General features: G+C 43.2%; 1 protein-coding gene across 1 annotated transcript; it reads left to right on the forward strand.

Moving 5' to 3' along the window:
• The first annotated feature begins 7,602 nt into the window (after positions 1-7,602).
• On the forward strand, positions 7,603-17,083 carry LOC120542694 (lipocalin-like). The gene is made up of 6 exons (XM_039775307.1): positions 7,603-7,775; positions 13,047-13,186; positions 13,268-13,344; positions 14,518-14,634; positions 16,610-16,711; positions 16,922-17,083. Exons 1-6 carry the CDS (start codon positions 7,677-7,679, stop codon positions 16,945-16,947), a joined length of 561 nt encoding a protein of 186 aa, XP_039631241.1. The 5' UTR covers positions 7,603-7,676; the 3' UTR covers positions 16,948-17,083.
• The last annotated feature ends 10,128 nt before the right edge of the window (positions 17,084-27,211 follow it).

Raw genomic sequence — 27,211 nt, forward strand, 5'->3', positions numbered from 1 at the left:
CTAGAAAACGATGTTGGGCTTACAGGCCACATGCTCGCCCGGTTTAGTTCTTATTTATCAAATCGATTCCAATATGTACAGAAATGTGCTGACAGGACTCCATCATTATACACAGAAGTTCAATATGGTGTCCCGCAGGGCTCAGGACTGGGACTGTCACTGTGTTCACTTGACAGGCTTCCACTGTGATCTCTCATTAGATAACATCACGTTAATTTTCACTCGTATGCAGATGACACCCAGTTATACTTTTCTTTCAGATCAAATGAAGTTTCTCCGATGTTGTCTTTAATTAGTTGTGTTAGTGAATTAAAGGAGTGGATCGATGAGAACGACTTGTCTTTAAACACAAAACAGAAATGTTACTTATTGGAATCCCCATTAATTTCACTGAATCAGCCAGCAATCTCAGAGTTCTCTTTGACTCTAGCAGGTCATTTAAAGCGCATATGACAAAGTTCTCCAAATCAGGTTTCTTCCATCTTAAAAATGTTGGGAAATTAAGGTGCTTTCTAAATAAACAGGATTCTGAGAAATTAATTCCTGCATTTATCTCTAGTAGGATTGACTACTGCAATGCGATGTTCACTGGATGTTCAAACTGTTCTTTATTTAGCCTCCAGTTAATCCAAAATGCTGCTGCAAGAATTATTACAAGAACAAGAAAATACGAACACATACAGCTGTGCTTGAAAGTTTGTGAACCCTTTAGAATCTATATATATAATTCACTAAGGCAAGACAACCATGAAAAGCGGATTCACTAAGCCGACAAGTGAGACACCTATGGCCACACAGGAAGGAGCCACGCCCACCAACTCCAAGACCATTGGATACGACGACAATTCGCAGGGCCACGCCCACCAACTCAGACGCGACGACACAGAAAAAATGGCGTCATTTATGTTCGTCTGTTGTAGAGGCCACATGCCGTGCAGGTCAGGTTAATGTCATGCGCATGTCATGCACCTCCGAGCTACGTTGACTGTTCATAGAGGCGTGTTTCTCGCGGAGGTGAATCGCCATATGCAGCATGTGAAACGGATTGTGAGGGGTATCCCATGGGATCCTTAAAGCAATCCTTTAAACCTGAGGTTAAAGCACAATGAAGGAATCAGTCTTTAAAAACCCTGTCCCTCTGTTTCTTTACCGTCTCACCTGCTTCACCAATGCAGGCCCTGCAACAGTCGAGACGCTCTGTCAGCAGCTGACCTTCTCTGTGCCTGACCGGTTCACACAGAGGCAGCGCGAGAGAAAGCTGCGCCAGAGACAGACAGAGGCACACACATAGGCAGCTGGTGGGCGGCTCTCCGTGAGTTTCTTTTGCGAGCGGACACATGAGCAGGCGGTGTGTATGCTTCGAGTGCGAGGGTGGACGCGACAGGACCATCTAGGAAAAATCATGTCGCGGATGTGATTCGCTGTATGCGGCGTGTAGAACAGTTTGTTTGTCGCGGATGTGATTCGCTGTATGCGGCGTGTAGAACAGTTTGTTTGTCGCGGATGTGATTCGCTGTATGCGGCGTGTAGAACAGTTTGTTTGTCGCGGATGTGATTCGCTGGCGCGGCGTGTAGAACAGTTTGTTTGTCGCGGATGTGATTCGCTGTATGCGGCGTGTAGAACAGTTTGTTTGTCGCGATGTGATTCGCTGTATGCGGCATGTAGAACAGTTTGTTTGTCGCGATGTGATTCGCTGTATGCGGCGTGTAGAACAGTTTGTCGCGGATGTGATTCGCTGTATGCGGCCTGTAGAACAGTTTGTTTGTCGCGATGTGATTCGCTGTATGCGGCGTGTAGAACAGTTTGTCGCGGATGTGATTCGCTGTATGCAGCGTGTAGAACAGTTTGTCGCGGATGTGATTCGCTGTATGCGGCATGTAGAACAGTTTGCGAGGGGTGTCCCTGTGTCTTTCCAGAAGTGTTCAACCATCAATAAATAATTATGCGGCGTTTGTTATGCCGCGGGTTCACTATTGTGTTGTATTTTGCTCTCTCCAGAGTTCCATCTTTTCATTCACATACTGTTGTACTCTCACACTAACCCGTTTTAGACAACCGTGTCTTTCCAGAAGTGTTTAGCATTCAATAAATAGTTATGCATGAGATGATTGAGCGTGTGTCTACCCGGCATGGGTAAGCCGTTGAACCCCATTCGGGCTGCAAACCGTGGAATTGCCACTAAGCGTGACTCATACGCTCCCTACCCTTTGTACACACCCCCCTCCCACACGTTGACTGTTCATATGGCGGAGGTGAGTCGCCATATGCAGCGTGTAAAACGGATTGCGAGGGGTATCCCATGGGATCATTAAAACATTCCTTTATAACTGAGGTTAAAACACAATGAAGTGAGCAGTCTTTAAAAAACGAGTTTTCGGTTATGACGTACGACCGCGTGACCATAGCAAACATACATACAGCAATTCGCATCCACGACAAACGTGCGTCTTCTTAGATACTCCTGCACTTTGTACACACCGCCCTCCCACCTCGCTACGCCGCACGGACGATTGTGTGTTGGTTCGTTCCGTGCATTGTTACAATGTTGCTTTTCTTGCTGATTTATTACATTACCGATTTTTCAAATGTTAAATTTTCTCCCTGTGCTTAAAAATTATTAAAAAACCGGCCTGATTATTCGGCGATTACGCCGCGGGTTGGCTAGTTTTCAATATTTCTACATAAATAGGACCTAAAACATCATCAGATTTTCACTCAAGTCCTAAAAGTAGATAAAGAGAAACCAGTTAAATAAATGAGACAAAAATATTATACGTGGTCATTTATTTATTGAGGAAAATGATGGAATATTAAATATTTGTGAGTGGCAAAAAGTATGTGAACCTTTGCTTTCAGTATCTGCTGTGACCCCCCTTACTAAACGTTTCCGGTAACTTTTGCTCATTCCTGCACACCAGCTTGGAGGAATTTCAGCCCATTCCTCCGTACAGAACAGCTTCAACTCTGGGATGTTGGTGGGTTTCCTCACATGAACTGCTCTCTTCAGGTCCTTCCACAACATTTCGATTGGATTAAGGTCAGGACTTTGACTTGGCCATTCCAGAACATTCACTTTATTCTTCTTTAACCATTCTTTGGTAGAACGACTTGTGTGCTTAGGGTCTTGCTGCATGACCCACCTTCTCTTGAGATTCAGTTCATGGACTGATGTCCTGACATTTTCCTTTAGAATTCTGATATAATTCAGAATTCATTGTTCCATCAATGAATGCAAGCCGTCCTGGCCCAGATGCAGCAAACCAGGCCCAAACCATGATACTACCACCAGCATGTTTCACAGATAAGGTCCTTATGCTGGAATGCAGTGTTTTCCTTTCTCCAAACATAACGCTTTTCATTTAAACCAAAAAGTTCTATTTCGGTCTCATCCGTCCACAAAACATTAGCCTTCTGGTTTGTCTACGTGATCTTTAGCAAACTGCAGACGAGCAGCAATGTGGCTTTCTCCTGGCAACCCTGCCATGCACACCATTGTTGTTCAGTGTTCTTCTGATGGTGGACTCATGAACATGAACATTAGTCAATGTGAGAGAGGCCTTCAGGTGCTTAGAAGTTACCCTGGGGTCCTTTGTGACCTCGCCGACTATTACACGTGTGCCTTGCTCTTGGAGTGATCTTTGTTGGTCGACCACTCCTGGGGAGGGTAACAATGGTTATGAACTTCCTCCATTTGTACTCAATCTGTCTGACTGTGGATTGGTGGAGTCCAAACTCTTTAGAGATGGTTTGGTAACCTTTTCCAGCCTGATGAGCATCAACAACTCTTTTTGTGAGGTCCTCAGAAATCTCCTTTGTTCGTGCCATGATACACTTCGACAAACATGTGTTGTGAAGAGCAGACTTTGATAGATCTGTTCTTTAATAACACAGGGTGCCCACTCACACCTGATTGGCATCCTATTGATTGATAACTCCAGTTCTTAAATCCTTACACTGGCTCCCAGTTAAGTTGAGGGCAGATTTCAAAATCTTCCTTTTAACATAACACAAAGCATTAAATGGCCGAAGTCCGGCTGAACTTATCATGACTTACAAATCAGAGCGCACATTAAGATCTCAAGATGCTGGTCTGCTTATGATTCCAAGGGTTAATAAAATAACAGTAGGAGGTCGAGCTTTTAGTTACAGGACCCCCCTAAACTGTGTAGTGGTCTGCCTGTTACTATAAGAGATGTCCCTTCGGTCTCAGCTTTTAAATCCCTGCTGAAGACTCACAACTTCAGTTTAGCACACCCTGACTAGAGCTGCTGATTAACTGCGCAGACTGCATCTCTGTTATTAGTCATTAGCACTAAAACATAAGTAACATGAGAGTTAGAATTGGATACTAACCCTCACCTATTCTGTTTCTCTTCTCGGTACTCAAATGTGGCACTCGGTGCCCACGGCCCACCTGCCAAGTTGTTTTGCTTGCCTAAGGTAAAGTCATATCTGATGGAGGATCGCTGGAATCGTGGGGTAGAGGGGTCCTTTCATCAGATTGGCTGGCCCAGCTGTGGAATGGCCAATTGGGGGAGGCAGCTTGATGAATGAGGTCTGCAGGACTCTAAACAAATCCAAATCCTATTATGGGATACCATCTATTGTTAAATTCTACTCCGTACTTCTAATATTTCTATTTTCATTCTGTATTGAGGATTTGTTCTGTTCTGTGTATTGTATTGTATTGTACTGACCCCCTTTTTTTGACACCCACTGCATGCCCAACCTACCTGGTAAGGGGTCTCTCTTTGAACTGCCTTTCCAGAGGTTTCTTCCATTTTTTCCCTACAAGGGTTTTTTTGGGAGTTTTTTCATTGTCTTCTTAGAGAGTCAAGGCTGGGGGGCTGCCAAGAGGGAGGGCCTGTTAAAGCCCAATGCGGCACTTCTTGTGTGATTTTTGGGCTATACAAAAATAAATTGTATTGTATTGTATTGTGGCTGAAGTAGAATTACAAGAAGTTCACAAGTTTAAAAGGCTTTTATTGACAGTGACATGAAGTTTACTATTTGCAGTGTTGGCCCTTCTTCCTTTTTCAAGACCTCTGCAATTTCCCCTGGCAGGCTGTCAATCAACTTCTGGGCCCAATCCTGACTGATGGCCGCCATCCATTCTTGCGGTCTTGTGCTGTACTGTTACCATATCCCTGGAAAGACGAGCCAAAAGTGTTTTCAGTAACAAAAAGTGTTATGACATGAAAAAAAAACATAGAAAAGACAAAATGTTAGCACGATAACAGTAGGAAAAGCCACTGCGAGTAGTGAAGAAGGTTTAGCACTCGCCCTTTGTGCGACATGTTTTGAGTCACCAAGCCCCGTGCAAGCAGATATCAAAAGATTTTATTTGTCATTTTATTTTTTTTCTGTCACTTACAGTACATTATATAGCAAATGTGTGGAATTCAAATTAAAGAAAGTCTTGTAACACTCTAGTGAGAACTCACCTGGAGTTAAGAGATTGGTGGGTCACTCTAGGAGGCCGTGCATCCTCATATTTTCAGGTTCACATTTGCTTATGAATGCGGAAGGACAACTTCAGTCAAGCTAAACTCAGGGGTTTTATTATCTTGACTAGCGGTGCTGCCCGTTTAAGGTGGGCTGCAGTCAAAGTAATCAACATAAATAACGTTTGCAGTGCACCATCTAATGGAATGTATTTTGTAGTGTGTGTTATAATAAAATGCATTGTGTTTCTCATTCAAACAGATGGTGCGCCAGGATCATGTATAGTAATAAAATGCATTACTACAAATGTTTGTGGTGCCATATCTGTTGGCATGAGCAATGCGATGCATATTTCTCTGTTATATGCCATTTATTATAGGATTCAAAAAAGCAGTGTTAATGTTTTTGTTGCGTGCCATCAGAATAAAAAATGCAATTCAGTTTATTACTACAAATGTTTGTGATACACCACCTGTTGGAATGACAAATGCCATGCATATGTCTCTTTTATATGCCAGTTGCTATGGGATTTGTAAAAGCAGTGTTAATGTTTGTGTTTTGTGCTATCTGTTGGAGTGACAAATGCAATTAATTTTCATGTTAGTCAGTCATTATGCAACCCTCTATATCCTAACACGGGGTCACGGGGGTCTGCTGGAGCCAATCCCAGCCAACACAGGGTGCAAGGCAGAAGCTACAAATGTTTGTGATACACCATCTGTTGGAATGACATAGATATAGCAACTGGATGGACAAAAAAACATCCTTTTATTAAGATGTGGATTGAGCATGTTTGGTTTGCTGATAGCCTAATTGGTCCTGTATTTCAGTTAGAACTTCTTTTCAGCTACTTAATTAACTTCATTTGTTTCTCCCCTGCCTGCTGCCACACCACTGGCACTTCAACAAGGGTCTGCCACCTAAATCCCAGCCAGTACTTAGATGGGAAGCCATCTAGAAGCAGCTTTGGTCATAGTGGTCATCAGGGGATGCTTACCCAGTGGTCCGTGTATGGACCCCAATGCCACAGTGCACTGACAGGGAACACACTGCTGAGTAAACTGGCACCATCCTTCAGACAAGGCATACAAGTGAAGTTCTGACTCTCTGCAGTCATCAAAGATCCCCGGGCATCCCCCGACGTCCTGCCCACTGATGACCTGGTCAGTTTAACCCCCTAATCATCCACTGTCTTGCACTGACTAACTTTCACCTCAATGTGTGGCAAGCGTACTGGCACGAGAATGGCAGCTGTTGCATCATCCAGGTGTGTGGTTCACATTGCTGGTGTTTGAAGTTGTTCTCCACTGTGTATGTAAAGAAGACTGAGTAGGTTAGAAAAGTGCCATATAAAAGTCATTAATGAATAATTATTTGTATAAAGCAATACTTCATTGTTTCTTCACCGATATGCTTTGTCTTAATTTGCACCCATGTTCTTCAGTATGGAACTCCCATAGCGTCCTAAGCCCTAATAATGTAGAATTAGTTCACATGCAATTATTTGGCTGACGCCTTTATCCAAGGTGATATACAACATTTATGATACATTTGGTTACATTTCTTTTTAAATTGGAGCGCAAGCAGGTGAAGTGACTTGCTCAGGGTCACACAGTGTCAGTAGTGCATGGGATTTGAACCCACGACCACGGGGTTGGAGGTCTAAGCCCTTAACCACTGCATCTCACTGCTTGCTAAGCTTGAAAGATGACGAAAAAGGGGGGTCAGTCTGTCATCTAGAGAGGAAGAGGGGCTTTGTCACCTGGTCAGCCGATAAGCGTCTCACTTTTTAACATGAACTGTCCAGTGTTTCGGTGACTGCCAGGTCACGATGAGATAAGGACTTCAATTGAATCATCTCATTAAATTAGCAGGCTCCCGTGTATTTAAGTAGATCTCTTCACCCCACCTGGAATACAAAAAAGGACATGAAAAGAAGTTTATTGACTGACCGGCAGCCCTTTGATAAAGCAACCGGTGGACAAACCCCGTCTGTCGCACATTCTGGATGAGACGAGATTTCGATTTGTGTGCCCGGCGGCCGCGATCTTTTGTGTATACAGTGACGCCCACCCCCAGTGTCCAATTCCAGCAGCCCCTTGGACGACTGCCACCCTGCTGCTCTTCAATCTGCCCCGGACCGGCCTCAGCCTCACCCCACCCAGCCCCCCGGGGTTAAAAAGCGCGAGTCCGACAGCGCCTGCATGTCATTCACCGTTCGCTGAGCACTATGAAAATGTTTCTGCTGGCCGCTGTCGCCACTGTTCTTCTTTGCGTGTCGCCTGTCCGCACCGCGGACCCGCAGCTGCCGGACTTCGACATCCAACGGGTAAGAAACCCAAGTGGGCGAAATTACCGTTCTTACCGGCTAGCGACGAACAGGCTGATCAGGGGGTCACTAGCGTGGGGGCAGCACGGCAGAACGAAATGGGGTCACAACAGCGATACCTTCCATTAGCTCAGATTAGGAGAACGTCCATAAAGATTAATAACTTGGAAGAATATGGAAGGTCTTTCTTTCTTTCTTTTTTTGTTTAATATTCGTTTTATTGACTAAAATCAGTAAAATGTTAAAATGAAAACTAAGAATAATAGTAGCGCTATGCTGTATTGATTTATTTTTCTTTTCGGAACATTCGGAACTATAACGGCGCGTGACCGGAGTTTTACATGAGCGCGCAGTTCGTGTTTTTCTCCCCCACCCTACCTTTCTGACTTGGCCGCTGCGCTCTGACGGCTGATAAGTAGACTTTGACTCTTTGGCACCGCGCATTGTGTCCGTGTCTCTGTCGCTCTCTATCTATCTATTATATAGTGCCTTTCATATCTATCTATCTATCTATCTATCTATCTATCTATCTATCTATCTATCTATCTATCTATCTATCTAACTATTATATAGCACCTTTCTATCTATCTATCTAATCTATCTAACTATTATATAGCACCTTTCTATCTATCTATCTATCTATCTATCTATTATAGTGCCTTTCACATCTATCTATCTATCTATCTATCTATCATATAGTGCCTTTCACATATCTAAAGTTTATCCTCCTCTTCCATATACAATAGGTTTTGCGAGATTAGGCTCACTTTAATGGTGTTGGATGCTACACTGTTACTGTACACAATTGAGTGGGGGGTCCCAAAGCTCATATATCTCAATAAGTTCCAAAAACACTTTAAAATATACCGCCAAAGGGCAACACAACACTGAACCTTTATAAAAAATACAAAGGGAGCTGCCTGAAATGAAAGGTAATCCGAGCAAACAAAACAGCGATAGAATAATCTATCTATCTATCTATCTATCTATCTATCTATCTATCTATCTATCTATATATATATTATATATATAGATATATATATATATATATATATATATATATATATATATATATATATATATATATATATATATATCCGTGTCTCTCTCTCTTTTTATGTATAAATCATTCATAATGCCGATACGCCAGCTGCGTTCTCTCACACCGCTTGTTCATTTTGTGTTGTGCCTGTTCAGGTTTAGATTACTCCTAAGTTTTTCCCTTGGTTCCTTCAGAAAACCTGTGGGAAGTTTTGCACAAGGGTTCAAGCCCAGGACCCCCTCTCCTCTACGTTCAAACATAGTCAGGGGTAGATGAACCAATAAATATATTTGTTTTCCTATCCTCTGCTATCATAAACTGCTTGTAATATAAAGTTACGAAGTAAATTAACAATCAACTACCTTCTTCTTCTTCTTCTTCTTCCATAGCAATTGCCATTTTTATATGAGGTCACTTTTTACTGGACTTCTCATTTCCATTAACACATTTAAAATCTTTGAATTACGAAGGTCCAGTGCACACATACTGTTAACAACATTCATTTTTTCCAGTTTGTCTGCTCTTTGTAATTAGCAAAGTCAGCACTTTGTTGTTTTTTAAACAAGTTAGAAAAGATACTCGTGGCGTAACATTCAAGTGCGGTCATTTTTTTTACTTAGGCCTACTTCATCAAATATTGTTGTTGATATTTTGTGACGTGGTGATGACGTTTGCTCAGACGGTACGATCAGGTGTTAGCAGTGGGCGCCTGCTCGACTCTGCGGCAGTTTCAATGTCTCCGACGGACTTTTGGGATTTGCAGATGTCACGCAGTTCTGTTTGTGGATTAAAAAAATGATTATAAAAAAATTCGACAGGTCGTCTTTTGCTGGGATCCCCCTTAACGTTTCGCGTTCATTTGTTGAATGTATCACATCCGAGAACTGTGGTGTTTGGGGTTTCCCCTCGCACCTTCTATCTGTAATTGGGCGCTTTATGCTGTTATTATTGTATATTACTAAAATTAGGATACTATTCTATTGCCCCCAGCCCCTCAATTAATTAAGGGGTAAGGGGCAATAGAATGGAGGTTAAAGTGTCTGATGTCCCAACCCTTAACGCCACTGCTGAGGACTTGCAGACAAGAACGTCGGAAAAGATGAAAACACTGAAAACTCTAAAAGCTGCAGTGACGGCTCTCAGCCTATAAGATTGACACAATATTAAGGTGTGCATATTATTTGTTTGATCCTTTTCTGTGCATTTATTTATTTAAAACAAATAAAATGCATTATTATTATTATTATTAGTATTATTAGTATTATATTATATTATAAGTAGTCAATTTAAGTCATGCAGAAAGTTTCTATATTTATTTTAAGGGTGGGGAATTCTTCAGTACAGGGTGGGTTTCATTATGGAACTCATTGCTTAATTATATTAGCTTTGGCCTTAAAAAATAATGAAAACTTTTAAGGAAAAAAGTTCCACTTACTTGATACGTATTTGATTGTAATGATACATCTGTCAGGTGGATCAGCATCCAAAACCTGAGTGAGTATAATTTGGGGGATTTTTGGGAACAAATGTGACAGGACAAGGTGACAAGACTGATCATCACGAGTGAGGGCCTCAGAACAGAACACAAGCGAGTTTCAATTTCTAGATTTACAAAACCTAATGGCTAATGTCAGTTAGACAGAAATTCTAAAGAAGGGGGTCTTCAAACACGTCTTGAACATATCGAGGGTCATGGGGGTGGTCCGCTCGTTTCACCAGCCAGGGGCTCCCCACAAGGAGCCTGGATTGAGATCTGATGCCATGCAGAGGTGGCATCAGCATATGCCACTCATCAGCAGACCTTCAACACCCCTTAAACGAATGGGAAGAGCACCCTGCTAAAATGAAAAGAAGAAATGGCAAGGTGGACTCCATGTTTCATTCAGTCTTACTGGCATAAATAAATCAGAAAGTAATTAAATAAATAAATTAATTAAAAATGCATTAAAAATATCCTGCATTTGAGGACACGTTTGGTGATTTATGTTCACATATCCTAGTGTTACTTCCACATTTCCCAATCCCTTTGTTTTTTATTTCATTTTGAATGAAATTTTCCTCAATGTTGCTGGCCCAGCTGCCTGTGTCAACGGCGTATTCTTCTTCGACTGCTCTTGGTACGTTCCTGTCCTCCCCTCCTACTTTGTCACATCTTGGTATACCCTCAGCTTCCTGCAGTCTTGCCAGCTCCGCGGTTTTCTCACCCAGTTGTGTTATTTTTGATTGTCATCCACAAGTAAAAACGTTTGTGGGTTGCGTGTATTGAGCTACTTTTTCACCCTCCTTTCACTAAACATTTACCCTGGCTTTTCATCCCCTGCTATTTGCACTTCTCTATGTTTGTAACTATTGTAAAATCCCCCCCCTTTGTGTAATGGTAGATACCCATTCTTTCACTCTGAAATATCTTTGACAGAACTCCTCCCCCCTTGGGTTGTGATGATATGCACCTGACCCGCCCACTCGGACTCCGCCCCTCCTGTTTCTGGTGTGTCATTTTTGTCCATATTCAGACATTGGGCTATTATTATTATTATTATTATTATTTTGTCAGATTTGCTGCTTGTAAGCTGTATTTGGGCTAAAGAACATTTTTTAGGGTCCTGGCAACCCCGACTTGGCTTTAGCTTCAGGTTTCCTTCAGCCATATTGTACATCAGGTTGCTGAGATCATCGCCCTGTTCCCTTCACGCGTGACACTGGTGAGCACCTCCTTTATCCTCCTTCTTTGTGTGAGGCTTGCGTTAAAGTTTACAACCTCTGACTTTCTTGGTGAATTGAAGCTGTCTGTCAACGTTTGCTACAGCTACTGGGGCAACACTCATTCCATATACTAGGGGTCTCAGGAAGCCCACCTTGCTAAATGGCACTCAAAAACAGAATATTACTGCTTTTTAGAAGTGTACAGGAATGGCTCCATATGAGGCTGGCTATAAAATGAATACGCTAAGGCTTAACAGATTCATTCATTTATTTAGCCATTCATTCATTTTCAGAACCTGCTTTGACTCCTGGGCAGCACGGTGGCACAGTGGTAGCACTGATGCCTTGCTGTAAGGAGACCCGGGTTCGCTTCCTGGGTCCTCCCTGTGTGGAGTTTGCTTGTTCTCCCCGGGTTTCCTCCCACAGTCCAAAGACATGCAGGTTAAGTGCATTGGCAATCCAAAATTGTCCCTAGTGTGTGCATGGTGTGTGGGTGTGTGGGCTGGCACCTGGCGCAGGGATTTGTTCTTACCTTGCGCCCTGTGTTGGCTGGGATTGGCTCCAGCAGACCCCTGTGACCCTGTGTTAGGATATAGAGGGTTAGATACTGACTGACTGGCATTGATTTCTACACGGCGTGACCAATGTAGGGCTCCTCTTACCAGCCCTGGTATTCTTTTGCAATATTAGATGTTATCACCATTATCATCCATCAAGGTCAGGATTTAAAACACAATTAAAGTCTCCAGCCAAAAAAAATTTGTGAGAGTTCACATTAGGGATTGATGCAAATACATTTTGGAAGAAAGCTCTGTCATTAACGTTAGTGGCATAGATATTAATCAAAATCATTTGAGTATTCAATAAATTGCCCGTCACCATGACACCATCACCCTTCAGAAAGTGATGTTGCCTTTGCCAGTACAAATGGAGTAGCTCTGTGTATTAAGATTCCCACACCCCTGGCTTTCTTTGAAAAATTTGGCCGGACCACTCTCTTTGCAGCCAAATGTGGTCCTTACTTAATAAGGGAGTCTCCTGTAAAAATATTATCTTGGCATTGAGGCCTGTTAAGGTCGAGAGTCCTTTCTTTTTCTTTAATTCATGATTGAGACCTTTGACATTCCAGCTCATAAAGTTCACTATTTGGTCATAGAGATGTTGCTTCTGAACTTTGGTTGACATTTTGTACTCTTTGGTTAATTAAGTATTGTTACAAATGATAGCTTTGACACAGATTTCGTGTTATTGATAAGTGATGAAGCTTTGGAGGGCACTGTTATGTTGGCACTAGCGGCTATTGGGGTACAAGGGATAAAACAGAAGAAGCATTGTTCTCTTACATAAATTCCACAAAGGAAATAAAATATAAAATAAAATAAAAGGCATTCTTATGAACTGCGGGCTTTTCCATTCTAAAGTCTTTCATGTCCCCCTTGACCACTGCACATGATAATAAATTGAGACAATCAAAGGCTCTGCTTCTCTTCAATGATGTTGGCGCTCACCCCTAAACTTTTGCTCAGTTCGCAGGTAAATGGCACTGGCTAGGAGTCGCTTCTGACGCGTCGTGGTTCATCCAGCACCGGGACAAGTTTAAAGCCTGCGTGGGGGTCCTAACACCCATGGACAACGGCGATGTCAATGTCACCGTGTGGAAAGTCAGGTAAGTGATGCCTTTTCATTTTGCTAGGTGGCCCCTTGTCACACGCATGCCTGCCATGCTGAGTGATTTCTTTTTCTTCAGATCTTCCGAATGTAAGAGATACTCGTACTTGTATGAGAAGACGGACACCCCCAACCATTTCACCTACGTCAGCCACCGTAAGTCACTGGAGATGGGTGGGGTGGGGTGACAACTAATCCTGGTGTCACCTGCTGGGTTCACAGCTCAAAGGAATACTCCATCCAACCTGTGTGCGTGAATTTCCCCTTGGGAATAATAAAGTATCTATCTATCTATCTATCTATTATATAGTGCCTTTCATATCTATCTATCTATCTATCTATCTATCTATCTATCTATCTATCTATTATATAGTGCCTTTCATATCTATCTATCTATCTATCTATCTATCTATCTATCTATCTATCTATCTATCTATCATATAGTGCCTTCATATCTATCTATCTATCTATCTATCTATCTATCTATCTATCTATCTATCTATCATATAGTGCCTTTCATATCTATCTATCTATCTATCTATCTATCTATCTATTATGTAGTGACTTTCATATCTATCTATCTATCTATCTATCTATCTATCTATCTATCTATCTATCTATCTATCTATCTATCTATCTATCTATTATATAGTGCCTTTCATATCTATCTATCTATCTATCTATCTATCTATCTATCTATCTATCTATCTATCTATCTATCTATCTATCTATCTATCATATAGTGCCTTTCACATATACAATAGGTTTTGTGAGATTAGGCTCACTTTAATGGTGTAGGACGCTACACTGTTACTGTACACAATTGAGTGGGGGGTCCCAAAGCACATATATCTCAATAAGTTCCAAAAACACTTTAAAATATACCGCCAAAGGGCAACACAACACTGAACCTTTATAAAAAATACAAAGGGAGCTGCCTGAAACGAAAGGTAATCCGAGCAAACAAAACAGCGATAGAATAATCCAGAAACAAGGTAAAAAAAAAATCCAATAAATCAAAGACATTCAAGGAAACTCACCAAAATGAAATGAACCACCAGGGACTGTGGGAGACCCCCCAAGTTTCTAGGTCTGTGATTTGCATGTGGCCCCGCCTCTTGGGGAACCAATGTGGAGTTTAACGCTGGCAGCTCACGAATATAAACAGACAAGAAATCACACAATCAACAAAAGTAACGTTAGCGTAGTCAACATAAGCGAAAATGTCAGAAATGAACAAATGAGAGCACAGCTGGGAGGGAGAACCCCATCTGAGCCATCATGAGCCCCACGCGACAACATTTTTAACTCCTCTGTCTTCATTTCCAGGCTTCCATAACAGCGTAAACAACGTGGTGGTGCTGGATACGGATTATGAGAGCTACGCGGTGGTGAGCAAACGGAAGACGCACAAGGACAAAGACCACAACTCGATGAACCTGTACGGTGAGTATTTCACTAGGGGGCACTGGACAGCAAGTCATGGAGTTCTGTGATGATGTCATCCACTTCCAACCAATCAGCTTCAGGCTTGTGTGCTAATATCATAAAGCAGAACCTTCAAGGAAACAAAAGAGCACCGTCCTTGAGCAAAATCCTCCAAGCTTGGAGGACCAAATCTGTCCTCATTTAAATGCCCGCCGCTAATGGATTGTGAAACGGTGTGCCCTCGTGTGCCCGGCTCTCGCTTTATGAGGCTGAGTTCAAAGTTGATCAGATGAAAGTCGACAGCAGCCTTGGGTGTTGCTCAAGAAACAGCAGAATCCTGATGACATCGGGTCAGCCACTAGGGGGCTCCAGTGGTTTAATGACTAAATGCTAAAGGCACACCCACCTGCCATTCCCCCTAACTGTGCAAAGGTGGACACCACTGCAGTAAAACTGTGAAGGGCGGTGAGGTGGTGGCCACAATATCGAGGTGCTCAGGTTCAGCCCTTTGGGTCCAAGCATCTCAAGTTTCTCTAATTATGCAAATATGGAAATGGCTGTCCTGACCCTGTCAACAGCATTTAGATGACATTTAGGTTGGGAAGGCACTATATAAAAATCACATTCCTGGGAAAGTCACCATAAGTGTACAAATATGAAAACCTGTAAAGCACCTTGGGGCAATGGTCAGCATGGCAACAAGGCAGTCGCCACCTCAATAAAAGGATAAAAATCTCTGTATGTCTGTGTCCTGTCTGGGTGCTGTATCTCTGTCATTCTCTATATTCTCATTCTCTGTTATATGCCATTCAGTCTTGGATTCTCTTAAGCAGAGTTAATGTATGTGTTGCTCTATCTGTTGGAATTACAAATGCAATGCAGATGTCTCTGTTATATGCCATTAAGTATGTGATTCGCAAAAGCAGAGTTAATGTTTGTGTTGCGCCATCTGTTAGAATAACAAATGCAATGCATTTTATCCTTAGAAATGTTTGTGTTGCACCATCTGTTGAAATGACAGAAGCAAAGTAACCAGATGGACACATAGATAGACACACAGACACTTATCCTTTTATTAGGGTGGACAAGGGTACAGGTTCAGGACACATAGTGTGACCCTTAGCAAGTGACATGGCGTTTCTACTGTTGTCTATATAGAGAAATATGGAAATGATGTGCATTGCCTGTTAAGAGGCTTGGGATGGTGCTCACTATGGAAGGGCACTATATAAAATTACAAGGGTGTGGGTATTGTGGTTGACCACTCACTTATGGGGGAGACCCCTCATTTGCCAGTACACTGATAATAAATACTGAAACAGTCATGTTGAATCTGTGAAGGGCCTTAACATGGTTTGTATAGTGAAAGGCGCTATATAAAATCACAAGGCTGCACGTTCAGCCCCATTCACTGATTGTGGTGTGACCCTTAGTGACTCAGTTCACTTATTGTGTAACTGCTGAAATATGAAAAACAGTGCGCCGTACCTTTGAAGAGTTTTGTGATGTTGTTCACAAAATAAATCCACCAGGCTACACGTTCAATCCCCAGTGCTTACCCACTATGAGACCAAGGGTGAGGGAGCTTACCCATCAAGGTGTTGGTACAATTATGCTGAGATTTTGAAGATACAGTAATATTCAGTTTGGAAAGGCGCTATATAACATGGATGCCTGGACTGAACACCCAAACCCTAAAGCGGTCAGCCCAGTGCAGATGCAGCCTGCTAATGATGTTAGTTTTGAGATTTCTGCTGTGGTGCTGCACCCCCTACTGGTAAACTGTGGGTGTGCACTGCAGATTCAGGCCCCGCCCAATTCTTCTGCTGGGCCCAGTAAACAAACAAACTTGTCTCTGGATTTGATTTTCCTGTTTTAATCACTAAAAACAATGGCCTGGCACTACATTACAATTTGTGCCGCTTTCCCATTGAGTGGCAGCGCCCTCTAACGTGCCAACCTTTATCCTCACAATGTCTTTGTCTCTCCACAGTGCGTTCGGAACGGCTGACGCCTGATCTGAAGCTCATATTCCGGGAGGCCGTCCTCACCAAGGGGCTCCCAGAGGAGTCCATCTTCTACCCACCGGTGGCAGGTACAGTGTGGTCACCTCGCGGTCATTTCATAGATCCACACAAAGCTCTGTGTTTGGATTTGGGGTCTGTTTGTAGGTTCTCAGTGTTTTATCTAACTGATACCTCAGTGCTCCTGTAAGCCCACCAAGTGGATGCAGTTGGGGTCTCTTACGCTCTGCTGTCCCGTCTCACTAACTTTGATTCTCGTCTTTTTATATTCCACTCAACAGAAGACTGCCCCCCTGTGGATGTGTAGGAGACCCCCAGATTGGTGGAAATGGCAAACATGAGCCCACAAGATGGACCCTCAACTTGGTGTCTGGCAGTTCATCAAGGAAACCGCAGGCTTGGTGTGATCTCTGAGTTTAAATAAAGGAGAAATTAAGCACTGATGACTGGGGTCTTACCTCAGTAATGGTGGGAGGGGTGGTGGGGGGCTACTGCTAGTAGAGGGTCCGGTTAGTTAGAGGATATCTGGTGGCCGGAGGTCACCTGATTTTACAGCATGGGGCAGGGGGAATCGTTACCTCCTTCTTCCCCCGTGAGTATCAGTACATTCTTCGGCTTTCTTCTACACCCACTTCCATCTGTCATCTGGTGGTCCTCACTGGTCCTGGTTGTCTTTCTCCTGCATGATAACGTCCAGTCAAAATATGGCCGGCCAGCCCACCGGTTATATCACACGTAGATACGGCAGGAGACCCCCAAGGGGTCAGAATTAGAAAGATCCAGCCATAATGAAAAGAATGGCTTCACAGCAGAGTAGAGCGTTGGTTCACCTTGTGGTCTCGGAGTTCTACAAACATGGCCACTGTGGGTGGGCTGTCCACATTCTCCTTTCTCGCCACGCATGATGGGCTGATAGGTCCATTGGGTGTGGCTACCATGTGAAGGCCTGGTGTTCTGTCTAGAGTTGGGTTCCCCAAAACACCACCAACACTCTAGACCACCTACCCCACTAAATATCAGCTTTACCCCACCTCTTAGGATAGCCACCCCCAGCCATCCTCATGTCTGATATAACAGTGCAGTTGTCACCCTCTGGTCCTCTGCCCCCTCTCTGGCTGGCAGGCAGGCACACAGGACGCTGTGTAAACTAATGTGTCACAAGCCTGTGGAGACATCTAGTGGCCCCTTAGAGGGACACATACAGCAGCTGCAGGCAGTGCTCACCCTCAGCTTACAGGAGCATTTAGGGGGTCCTTTAAACTGGTGTGTCACTGGCCTGTGATGACCTCTAGTGGCTCCTGTTGGCACTACACTCACACCAACAGGTACAAAAAGCTGTAGGCGGCGACCACCCTGGGCTCAAGTGAGGGTTTAGGATGTACTTGTGTGTCACAAGCCTAAGATGACCTCTGGTGGCTTCTGGAGGCTCCATACCCTAATGACAGGCCCACATAGCTGTAGGTGGTGACCACCCTGGGCTGAGGTGGGTTTATGGCCCCCTTGTGGTTGTGATCCTGCCCCTCAGAAATATCTAAAGGGATACAAGACTTGAAACCCACAAGTCAGACCAGGTCAGGGTCCACAGAGTAGAGCTCAGCACTCACCACAGCCTAGTCCTAAACTCAAATAGCTTGACTTAATGTTAGAAGGATCACAAATAAGGTAAGTGAGTTGGAGTCGTATGTAGCAGAGCATAATTATGATATTATAGCAATAACAGAAACCTGGCTAAATAACAAAGATGGCGATGAGTGTAACATAGAGGGATACACATTATTAGGAAGGATAGACAGAACAGAAAAGGAGGTGGGGTTGCTGTTCATGTCAAACAGGATTTAAATGTAAGGCATCTTCAGTTGGATGATGAGCCCCATCTTAGTGAGGACGTGTGGCTTCATCTGGAAAATATTAGGGAAAGAGGTCTTATTTTAGGAGTGTGTTATAGACCACCCAATTCAGACAGTAATTTCAACACACATCTTTTAGTAATATCAAAAGGCAAGTTTACAGGGAGATATTATAGTCATGGGGGACTTTAATTATCCAAATATTAACTGGGATAACCTTACAGATGGAGGAGCAGAAGAGCAAGAGTTTTTAGAAGTAATCAGCGACTGTTTTTAACACAGCATGTTAAAGCACCAACAGGGGTGAAGCCTGTCTGGATTTAGTATTCTGTAATAATCAGGATAGAATTGAGGGTGTAGAGGTGATTGAACCACTAGGGTCAAGTGACCATAATGTAATACAATTCTCAGTATTTTGTAAGAGTACAGATGCAAAGACTAAAATTGTTAAGTTGAACTTTGTAGGGCTAATTTTGAGCAGATGCGACAAAGTCTAAGTAGGATAGACTGGGATAAGCTTTTAAATGTGGAGACAGTCGAGGAGCAGTGGAACAGGTTTAAAAACATGTAATGCAGGACAGATACATACCTAAATTTGGAAGTAATAGGAAACTAAAAAGAACTCCACGATGGATTAATAAAGATTTAAAAAAGAAGTTGCAAAGGAAAAACTGCTGTATAAGGCATATAAGACTAATGACTGCAAAGAGAACCGTGAGCGTATGAGAACATGAGGGCAACCATTAAGAAGGATATCAGAGAGGCTAAAAGACAGTTGGAGAGGAATATAGCAGATAAGGTGAAAGAAGACCCCAAGAGATTCTTTCAGTATTTTAGTAGTAAAAGAACAGTTAAGGAGGAGGTCAAGTTCATCAGGAATAGTAAAGGGAATTAAAAGATACAGACAATGAAATAGCAGATGCCCTAAACTTACATTTTCTGAGGTGTTTACAAGTGAGCAAGTGGATAACCTCAGAGGTAACAGGACTACTAAGGAGGTACTGAGGGATTTGGAAATTGTAGAGGGAGAAGTGCTGCTCAGATTAAATAAGATGAAATCAAACAAATCACCAGGCCCAGATAATATTTATCCTCGTGTTCTTAAGGAGGCTAGTGAGTACATATATAAACCCTTGACACATATTTTAGGAAGTCACTGTGCACTGGAGAGATTCCAAAGGACTGGAAAATGGCAAATATCATCCCATTATATAAAAAGGGTGACAGGGCAGATCCAAGCAACTATAGGCCAGTAAGCTTAACATGCATCACAGGAAAATTAATGGAAGGAATTATTAAGGATAAGATTGAGCAACACATGGCAAGGACAGGAGTTATTCTGAACAGTCAGCATGGGTTCAGAAGAGGGAGGTCGTGTTTTACTAACATGTTGGAATTCTATGAGGAGGCAACAAAAGGATACGATCAAAGTGGAGCTTATGATATTATTTATCTGGACTTTCAGAAAGCATTTGATAAGGTGCCACATGAGAGGTTGGGCATCAAGTTAAAAGAAGTGGGAGTTCAGGGTGATGTTTTTAGATGGGTGCAGAATTGGCTCAGACACAGGAAGCAGAGGGTGATGGTGTGAGGAACCTCATCAGAACTGGCCGATGTTAAGAGTGGTGTTCCACAGGGGTCAGTGCTAGGGCCGCTGCTATTTTTAATATATATAAATGATTTAGATAGGAATATAAGTAACAAGCTGGTTAAGTTTGCAGATGATACCAAGATAGGTGGATTAGCAGATAATTTGGAATCCGTTATATCATTACAGAAGGACTTGGATAGCATACAGGCTTGGGCAGATTTGTGGCAGATGAAATTTAATGTCAGTAAATGTAAAGTATTACACATAGGAAGTAAAAATATTAGGTTTGAATACACAATGGGCGGTGGAAAATCGAGAGTACACCTTATGAGAAGGATTTAGGAGTCATAGTGGACTCTAAGCTATCAACTTCCCAACAGTGTTCAGAAGCCATTAAGAAGGCTAACAGAATGTTAGGTTATATAGCGCCTTGATGTGGAGTACAAGTCCAAGGAGGTTCTGCTCAACCTTTATAATGCACTGGTGAGGCCTCATCTTGAGTACTGTGTGCAGTTTTGGTCTCCAGGCTACAAAAGGACATAGCAGCACTAGAAAAGGTCCAGAGAAGAGCGACTAGGCTGATTCCAGGTCTACAGGGGTTGAATTATGAGGAAAGATTAAAAGAGCTGAGCCTTTAGAGTTTAAACAAAAGAAGATTAAGAGTTGACATGATTGAAGTGTTTAAAATTATGAAGGGAATTAGTACAGTGGATCAAGACTTGTATTTTAAAATGAGTTCAACAAGAACACGGGGACACAGTTGGAAACTTGTTAAGGGTAAATTTCACAAACATTAGAAGGTTTTTCTTTACACAAAGAACGATAGACACTTGGAATAAGCTACCAAGTAGTGTGGTAGACAGTAAGACGTTAGGGACTTTCAAAACTCGACTTGATGTTTTCTTGAAGGAAATAAGTGGAGAGGACTGGCGAGCTTTGTTGGGCTGAATGGCCTGTTCTCATCTAGATTGTTCTAATGTTCAAATCACAGGCACCCAGCCTGCACAGGCCCAAGAAACAGGACTTGGGGTTTTAAGGAGCAAACATTTGCAAAACTGACCACAACTGAAAAGATGAAAAACAAAAAAAAATTAAAAAATAGAAGTTCCTTTATAAGTAAAAGTTTGAGGACCAGGTTTTGTGCCCAGGGTGCTCCCTGAATGGAGTTTGCATGTTCTCCCCACGTCTTTGTAGGTTTAGTTCTGGATGCTCCAGTTTCCATCTAAAGTTTAAAGACATGCAGGTTAGGTGCTAACTTATCCCTGGTGTGTGTGTGTGTTTCCTGTGCTTGACTGACGTCCTCCTCAAGGATTGTTCCTGACTTGCTGGGTTATGCCCCAGCCTTCCTGAAACCCTTCTCTGGATAAATGGGCTTGGATGATGGGCGGATGAATTAAAGACACTGAAACAGCACAGGAATAGCAAAGCAAGATGAGAAGAAAAAACAAAGTGTTGCCTCTTAGGCCAAAATGTAAAGCAAACAGATAAATTAAATGAGAAGGCAAAGACGGTCCTTTCAAATGAAGATAGCTGTCAAAAGCCAGGAAATTCCAATGATCAGAACTGAGGATCAAAAATCAAAAAGGAGGAATCGCCAACAGAAATGCCAAAGCTGCAGTCACTCGAAATACAAGCAGGGTCAGAACTGCTGCTACAAGATCAGGTGGCCCTGCCTCCTTGGGCTGCACATTCAGGGGACAAGGCATGTCACGAAAAAAGCACTGCAGACAAAACAACCAAAAATCAATAATAAAATATTAACAAGCCATAAACAAAATTAACAACATAACATGCAAAATTATGTTAAAATTGCAGAAGGATTACATTAACAAAGAACACTTGGTGACCTCTAGTGGCTCCTCATGGTACTGCAACCCCAGCAACATATGCACCTTATTGTAGGCAGTGATCACACTGGCCAGGCTCAGGGTGTCCTACACACTTGAGGGGGCACAAGCCTAATTTGACCTCTAGTGGCAGCTGGAGGAACTACACCCCTGCTAACAGGTACACATAGGCAGTCATGTGAAAACATTAGGACACCCTTTGAAAGCATGTGGTTTTGTAACATTTTTAATAAATGGTTATTTCATCTCCGTTTCAACAATACAGAGATTAAAGTAATCCAACTAAACAAAGAAAACTGAGGAAAAGTCTTTTCAAGATCTTCTGTAAATGTCATTGTACAAAAATGCCTATTCTAACTGAGGAAAAAGATAGGACACCCTTGCCCCTAATAGCGAGTGTTACCTCCTTTGGCTGAAATAACTGCAGTGAGACGGTTCTTGTAGCCATCTACCAGTCTTCGACATCGGTCTGAGGAAATTTTACCCCACTCCTCAATGCAGAACTTTTTCAGCTGTGAGATGTTTGAGGGTTTCTTGCACGTACAGCCCTTTTCAAGTCACCCACAGCATCTCAATGGGATTCAAATCTGGACTTTGACTTGGCCATTCCAGGACTCTCCATTTCTTCTTTTTCAGCCAATCTTTGGTTGATTTACTAGTATGTTTTGGGTCATTGTCATGTTGCATGGTCCAGTTCCGCTTCAGCTTTAATTTTCTAACTGATGGTCTCACATGTTCTTCAAGCACCTTCTGATACACAGTAGAATTCATCGTGGATTCTATGATGGTGAGCTGACCAGGTCCTGCTGCAGCAAAGCAGCCCCAAACCATGACACTTCCACCTCCATGCTTCACAGTTGGTATGAGGTTCTTTTCTTGGAATGCTGTGTTTGGTTTACGCCAAACATGTCCTCTGCTGTTGTGTCCAAATAATTCAATTTTGGACTCATCTGTCCAAAGAACATTATTCCAGAAGTCCTGGTCTTTGTCAACTTTATCTCTGGCAAATGTCAGTCTGGCCTCGATGTTTCTCTTGGAAAGCAAAGGTTTCCTCCTTGCACACCTCCCATGCAAGTTAAACTTGTACAGTCTCTTTCTGATTGTAGAGGCATGTACTTCTACATCAACAGTAGCCAGAGCCTGCTGTAGTTCTCGAGATGACACTTTAGGGTTTTGGAGACCTCTTTTAGCATCTTGCGGTCTGCTCTTGGGGTGAACTTGCTGGGGCGACCAGTCCTGGGCATGTTGGCAGTTGTTTTGAAAGCCCTCCACTTGTAGACTATCTTCCGGACAGTGGAATGGCTGATTTCAAAATCTTTTGAGATCTTTTAAATCCCTTCCCAGACTCATAGGCTGCTACAATCTTTTCTGAAGTCCTCTGACAGCTCTTTTGTTCTCACCATGGTGCTCACTCTCACTTCAACAGTCAGGAGCACACCAAACTAAATGTCTGAGGTTTAAATAGGGCAAGCCTCATTCAACATGCAGAGTAACGATCTACTAATTATGTGCACCTGGTGTGATATACCTGTGTGAGATCTGAGCCAATTTAAGAGGGAATACATGTGAGGGTGTCCTATCTTTTCCTCAGTTAGAATAGGCATTTTTGTAGAATGACATTTACAGAAGATCTTGAAAAGACTTTTCTTCAGTTTTCTTTGTTTAGTTGGATTACTTTAATCTCTCTGTATTGTTGAAACGGAGATGAAATAACCATTTATTAAAAATGTTACAAAAACCACATGCTTTCAAAGGGTGTCCTAATGTTTTCACATGACTGTAGGTGCTCTGTTATCTTAAATGGGACCCCATCTGTCCTCTCTCTGTGGGGCTGGACTGCTAGTCTCAGGTCAGGAATTAACTTGTAGTGATGCCACCTCTCGGCTCGTCTTCATTTCTGAGCAACTGCAGGACTCAAACTCAGGGACTTTGGGTTACAAAATGTCTTAGCCAGTGGGGCCATATGAGACCTGACTGAAGGGGGCCACTAGGATTTAACTGCAGCAGCAGGTGCTGAACCCCCCGTCTGTCTGTCTATCTCACTCTCTCTCTCTCTCTGTCCCTCTCTCTCTCTCTGTCTCTCTCTTGTGTGTCTCTATCTCACTCTCTCTCTGCCCCCACTCTATCTCTCCATATCTCTCTTTCTCTCTCTCTCTTTCACACTCTTTTTCTCTCTCTCTCTCCATATCTCACTCTCTCTCACTCTTTCTCTATGTGTCTCTCTCTCCATATCTCGATCTCTCTCTCTCTCCATATCTCTCTCTCTCTCTCTCACTCTTTCTCTCTCTCTCTCTCTCTCTCTATCTCACTCTCTCTCTCTCTATCTCACTCTCTCTCTCCATATCTCTCTCACTCTCTCTCTCTCTCTCTCCATATCTCTCTCTCTCTCTCTCTCTCCATATCTCACTCTCTCTTTCTATCTCACTCTCTCTATGTGTCGCTCTCTCTCATATCTCACTCTCTCTATGTCTCTCTCTTTCTCTCTCTCTTTCACACTCTTTTTCTCTCTCTCTCCATATCTCTCTCTCTCTCTCTCTCCATATCTCACTCTCTCTATGTCTCTCTCTCTCTCTCTCTCTTTCACACTCTTTTTCTCTCTCTCTCCATATCTCACTCTCTCTCTCTCTCTCTCTCTCTCTCTCTCTCTCCATATCTCACTCTCTCTCTCCATATCTCTCTATCTCTCTCTCTCTCCCTCTTTCTCTCGGCCCAGCTATTCCACCTTGTAAAAAGAAACATCCTGAAGAGAATTGGAGTCATGGTGCTAATTGTCTTTGGTGACAAATGGGGGGCTTGTCCAAGATTTGCTCAGATGTGGAGTGCTAACTATATTGAAGCTGGAAAGCATTGGCTGAAAAAAGAGGACAACCTCAGAAGACCAATTGGTGTGGGGGGCTCCATTAGTTTAGTTAGTTAGATCCTCGCTGAGCAGCTGCCAAGAGGGGTCATCAGCTTTATGACGTCAATAAGTCCCCACCCCAGAGGCCAGTAGCACAGATGGGGGTCCCATTGATAACATCAGTGATTAAAACCCAGAGGCAGCTATGTGACCCCCGGTTCAGGAGGCGCATTGTCTTCCTAGGTTTGTGACACCCGCATTTCTAGGACACCCCAAACACCCCTGTGAGTCCAGACCTTCAGATCGAGGCTTGATCTCCAAACCCCAGGCTCAGGCTTCCAACGAGACCCACCTCCAATGTGAAGAAGTGGGCTATTGGCCTGCACGGACCTCACAGAAGGGGAGGACAACTCAGAAAAGGACCACCGGCCCACAATAACAAAAGCAGCACTCCAGATGTAAAGATTTATTTAGAAAGAGGAGTTCAAAATACCAGAAAAAAATCAAAAAAAGCCAAAAAAAAAAAACAAAATACCACAATCGGAGTAAAAACCAGGAAAAAATCCAGAAGTTTTCCCAAAGCCAAAGGAGCACATTGCAGTGTTGGTGGGCTTGTAAAGGTCTGAGGGTGGGCCACAGCTGTGGTGGTGTTGTGGGGGGCGCCTCCCTTAGGCTTGGCATAAAGAGGACTGGGTGCAGAATCTAACAAATTGACACAATGATGAAATAATATTTAATACAATATTATAAAATATTTAATTAAAACAATACTGAAAAAAAAAACAGAAAACAAAAATATTTAAATATTTAAAAAACAGAAAAAAGACAAAACATAAAAGAAAAGACATCTGAGCTAGCTACAGACAAGCCTCTGGCTATACCATAATGATCACCACCAGCAGTTATGTGTACCCATTAACACAGGGTGTAGTGCCTTCAGCAGTCACTAGAGGTCCTTATACTCTCATGACACACTCGTTTCTAGGACACGTTAAATCCACGTGTGAGCCCAGGGTGCTCACAGCCTGCTGCTATACGCCATGATACTAGCGTGTAGTACCTCTGTGAGCCACTAGAGGTCATATTAGAATATACCAGGTAGTAGGGGCGTGGCTTCACTAGCAGCCAGTAGGGGACGTCATAGGCTGGCGGCTCATTACAATGTAGCAGTTAGTAGAGGTGTAGTGTCATTAGAAGCCACTAGGGGACCTCATAGGCTTGTCACACATTAAAATGTAGCAGTTAGTAGGGGCTTAGTGTTACTAGCAGCCACTAGTGGGCTTCATAGTCTGGTGGCACATTAGAATGCAGCAGTTAGTAGAGGTGTAATGTCACTAGCAGCCACTAGGGGACCTCATAGGCTTCTGGTACATCAGAATATATCAGTTAGAAGGGGTGTAGTATCACTGGCAGCCACTAGGGGGCCACATAGGCTGGAAACACATTAGAATGTAGCGGTTAGTACAGGTGTAGTGTCACTAGCAGCCAATAGTGGGTCTCATTGGTTGGTGGCACATTAGTATGTAGTAGTTAGTAGGGGTTTAGTGTCACTGGTAGCCACTAGGGGGCCTCATAGGCTGGTGGCACATTAGAATGCAGCAGTTAGTAGGGGTGTAGTGTGACTGGCAGACACTAGAGGGCCTCATTGGTTGGTGGCACTTTAAATTTACTGGACACATGAGCCTCACCAGAGACGCTGCTGCCACCTAGAGTATGAGATGAAAGCTGATGTTTTCCTTTTCAATCCATCGACACTCCTTGGCCCCTTTTGTCCACTTTGCCTAATGGAGGGCCTATTCAAGCCATCACATGGGCTTTTATGTCTCTATTGCCAGACCTTGTTGGGTCTGCCCTGAGTCAAGTGCCAACTCTCTGCTATCTTGGACCCTTGTGATCCCTTCTGTTTCAGATGGGTCTTTTGTGTCCAAGTGGTTGGTTATGGTGGTCACCTCCTGCTGGTCAGGTGGTTCTTGAAATTATAATTTTAGGCCATTGGTGGCATCGAGTGTCTCCTCCCGGACCCAGTCAGCCCCTTAGGTTGGTTACTTCTGTACAATTTCTCTTCTGGATGCCTGGGCCCTGAGGTTTTTCAGTTGGCATTGTATGCCCTGGACGGCCTCTTAGACGTCCACCTCCTATTTTGTTCTTCTTCCTTGTGATCTGCCTCACTCGTACAGTATGGTGGGCAGCACTCGGGGGTCCCCGGGCACCACTCACTATGGCCTTTACCTTCAACCCTCCCCCTCTCTCACCATGTTTACCGTGATCTTCGTGAGTTTCCTAAGCAGCTCAAGGCCGAGTCCATCAGCCTGACCCCTCGGCCCCCCATCACGCTGTGCCCTTTGTCCGGTGTTTGCTTTTGATAAGCAAATTGACAGCCAGAGACTGAAAACAGAGGCATTCAAACAAACATCAGAGAGACCTGACGGACTGAAGGGTACAAGTGG

Source organism: Polypterus senegalus, chromosome 13 (assembly GCF_016835505.1).
Source record: "Polypterus senegalus isolate Bchr_013 chromosome 13, ASM1683550v1, whole genome shotgun sequence".
Taxonomy (NCBI): domain Eukaryota; kingdom Metazoa; phylum Chordata; class Cladistia; order Polypteriformes; family Polypteridae; genus Polypterus; species Polypterus senegalus.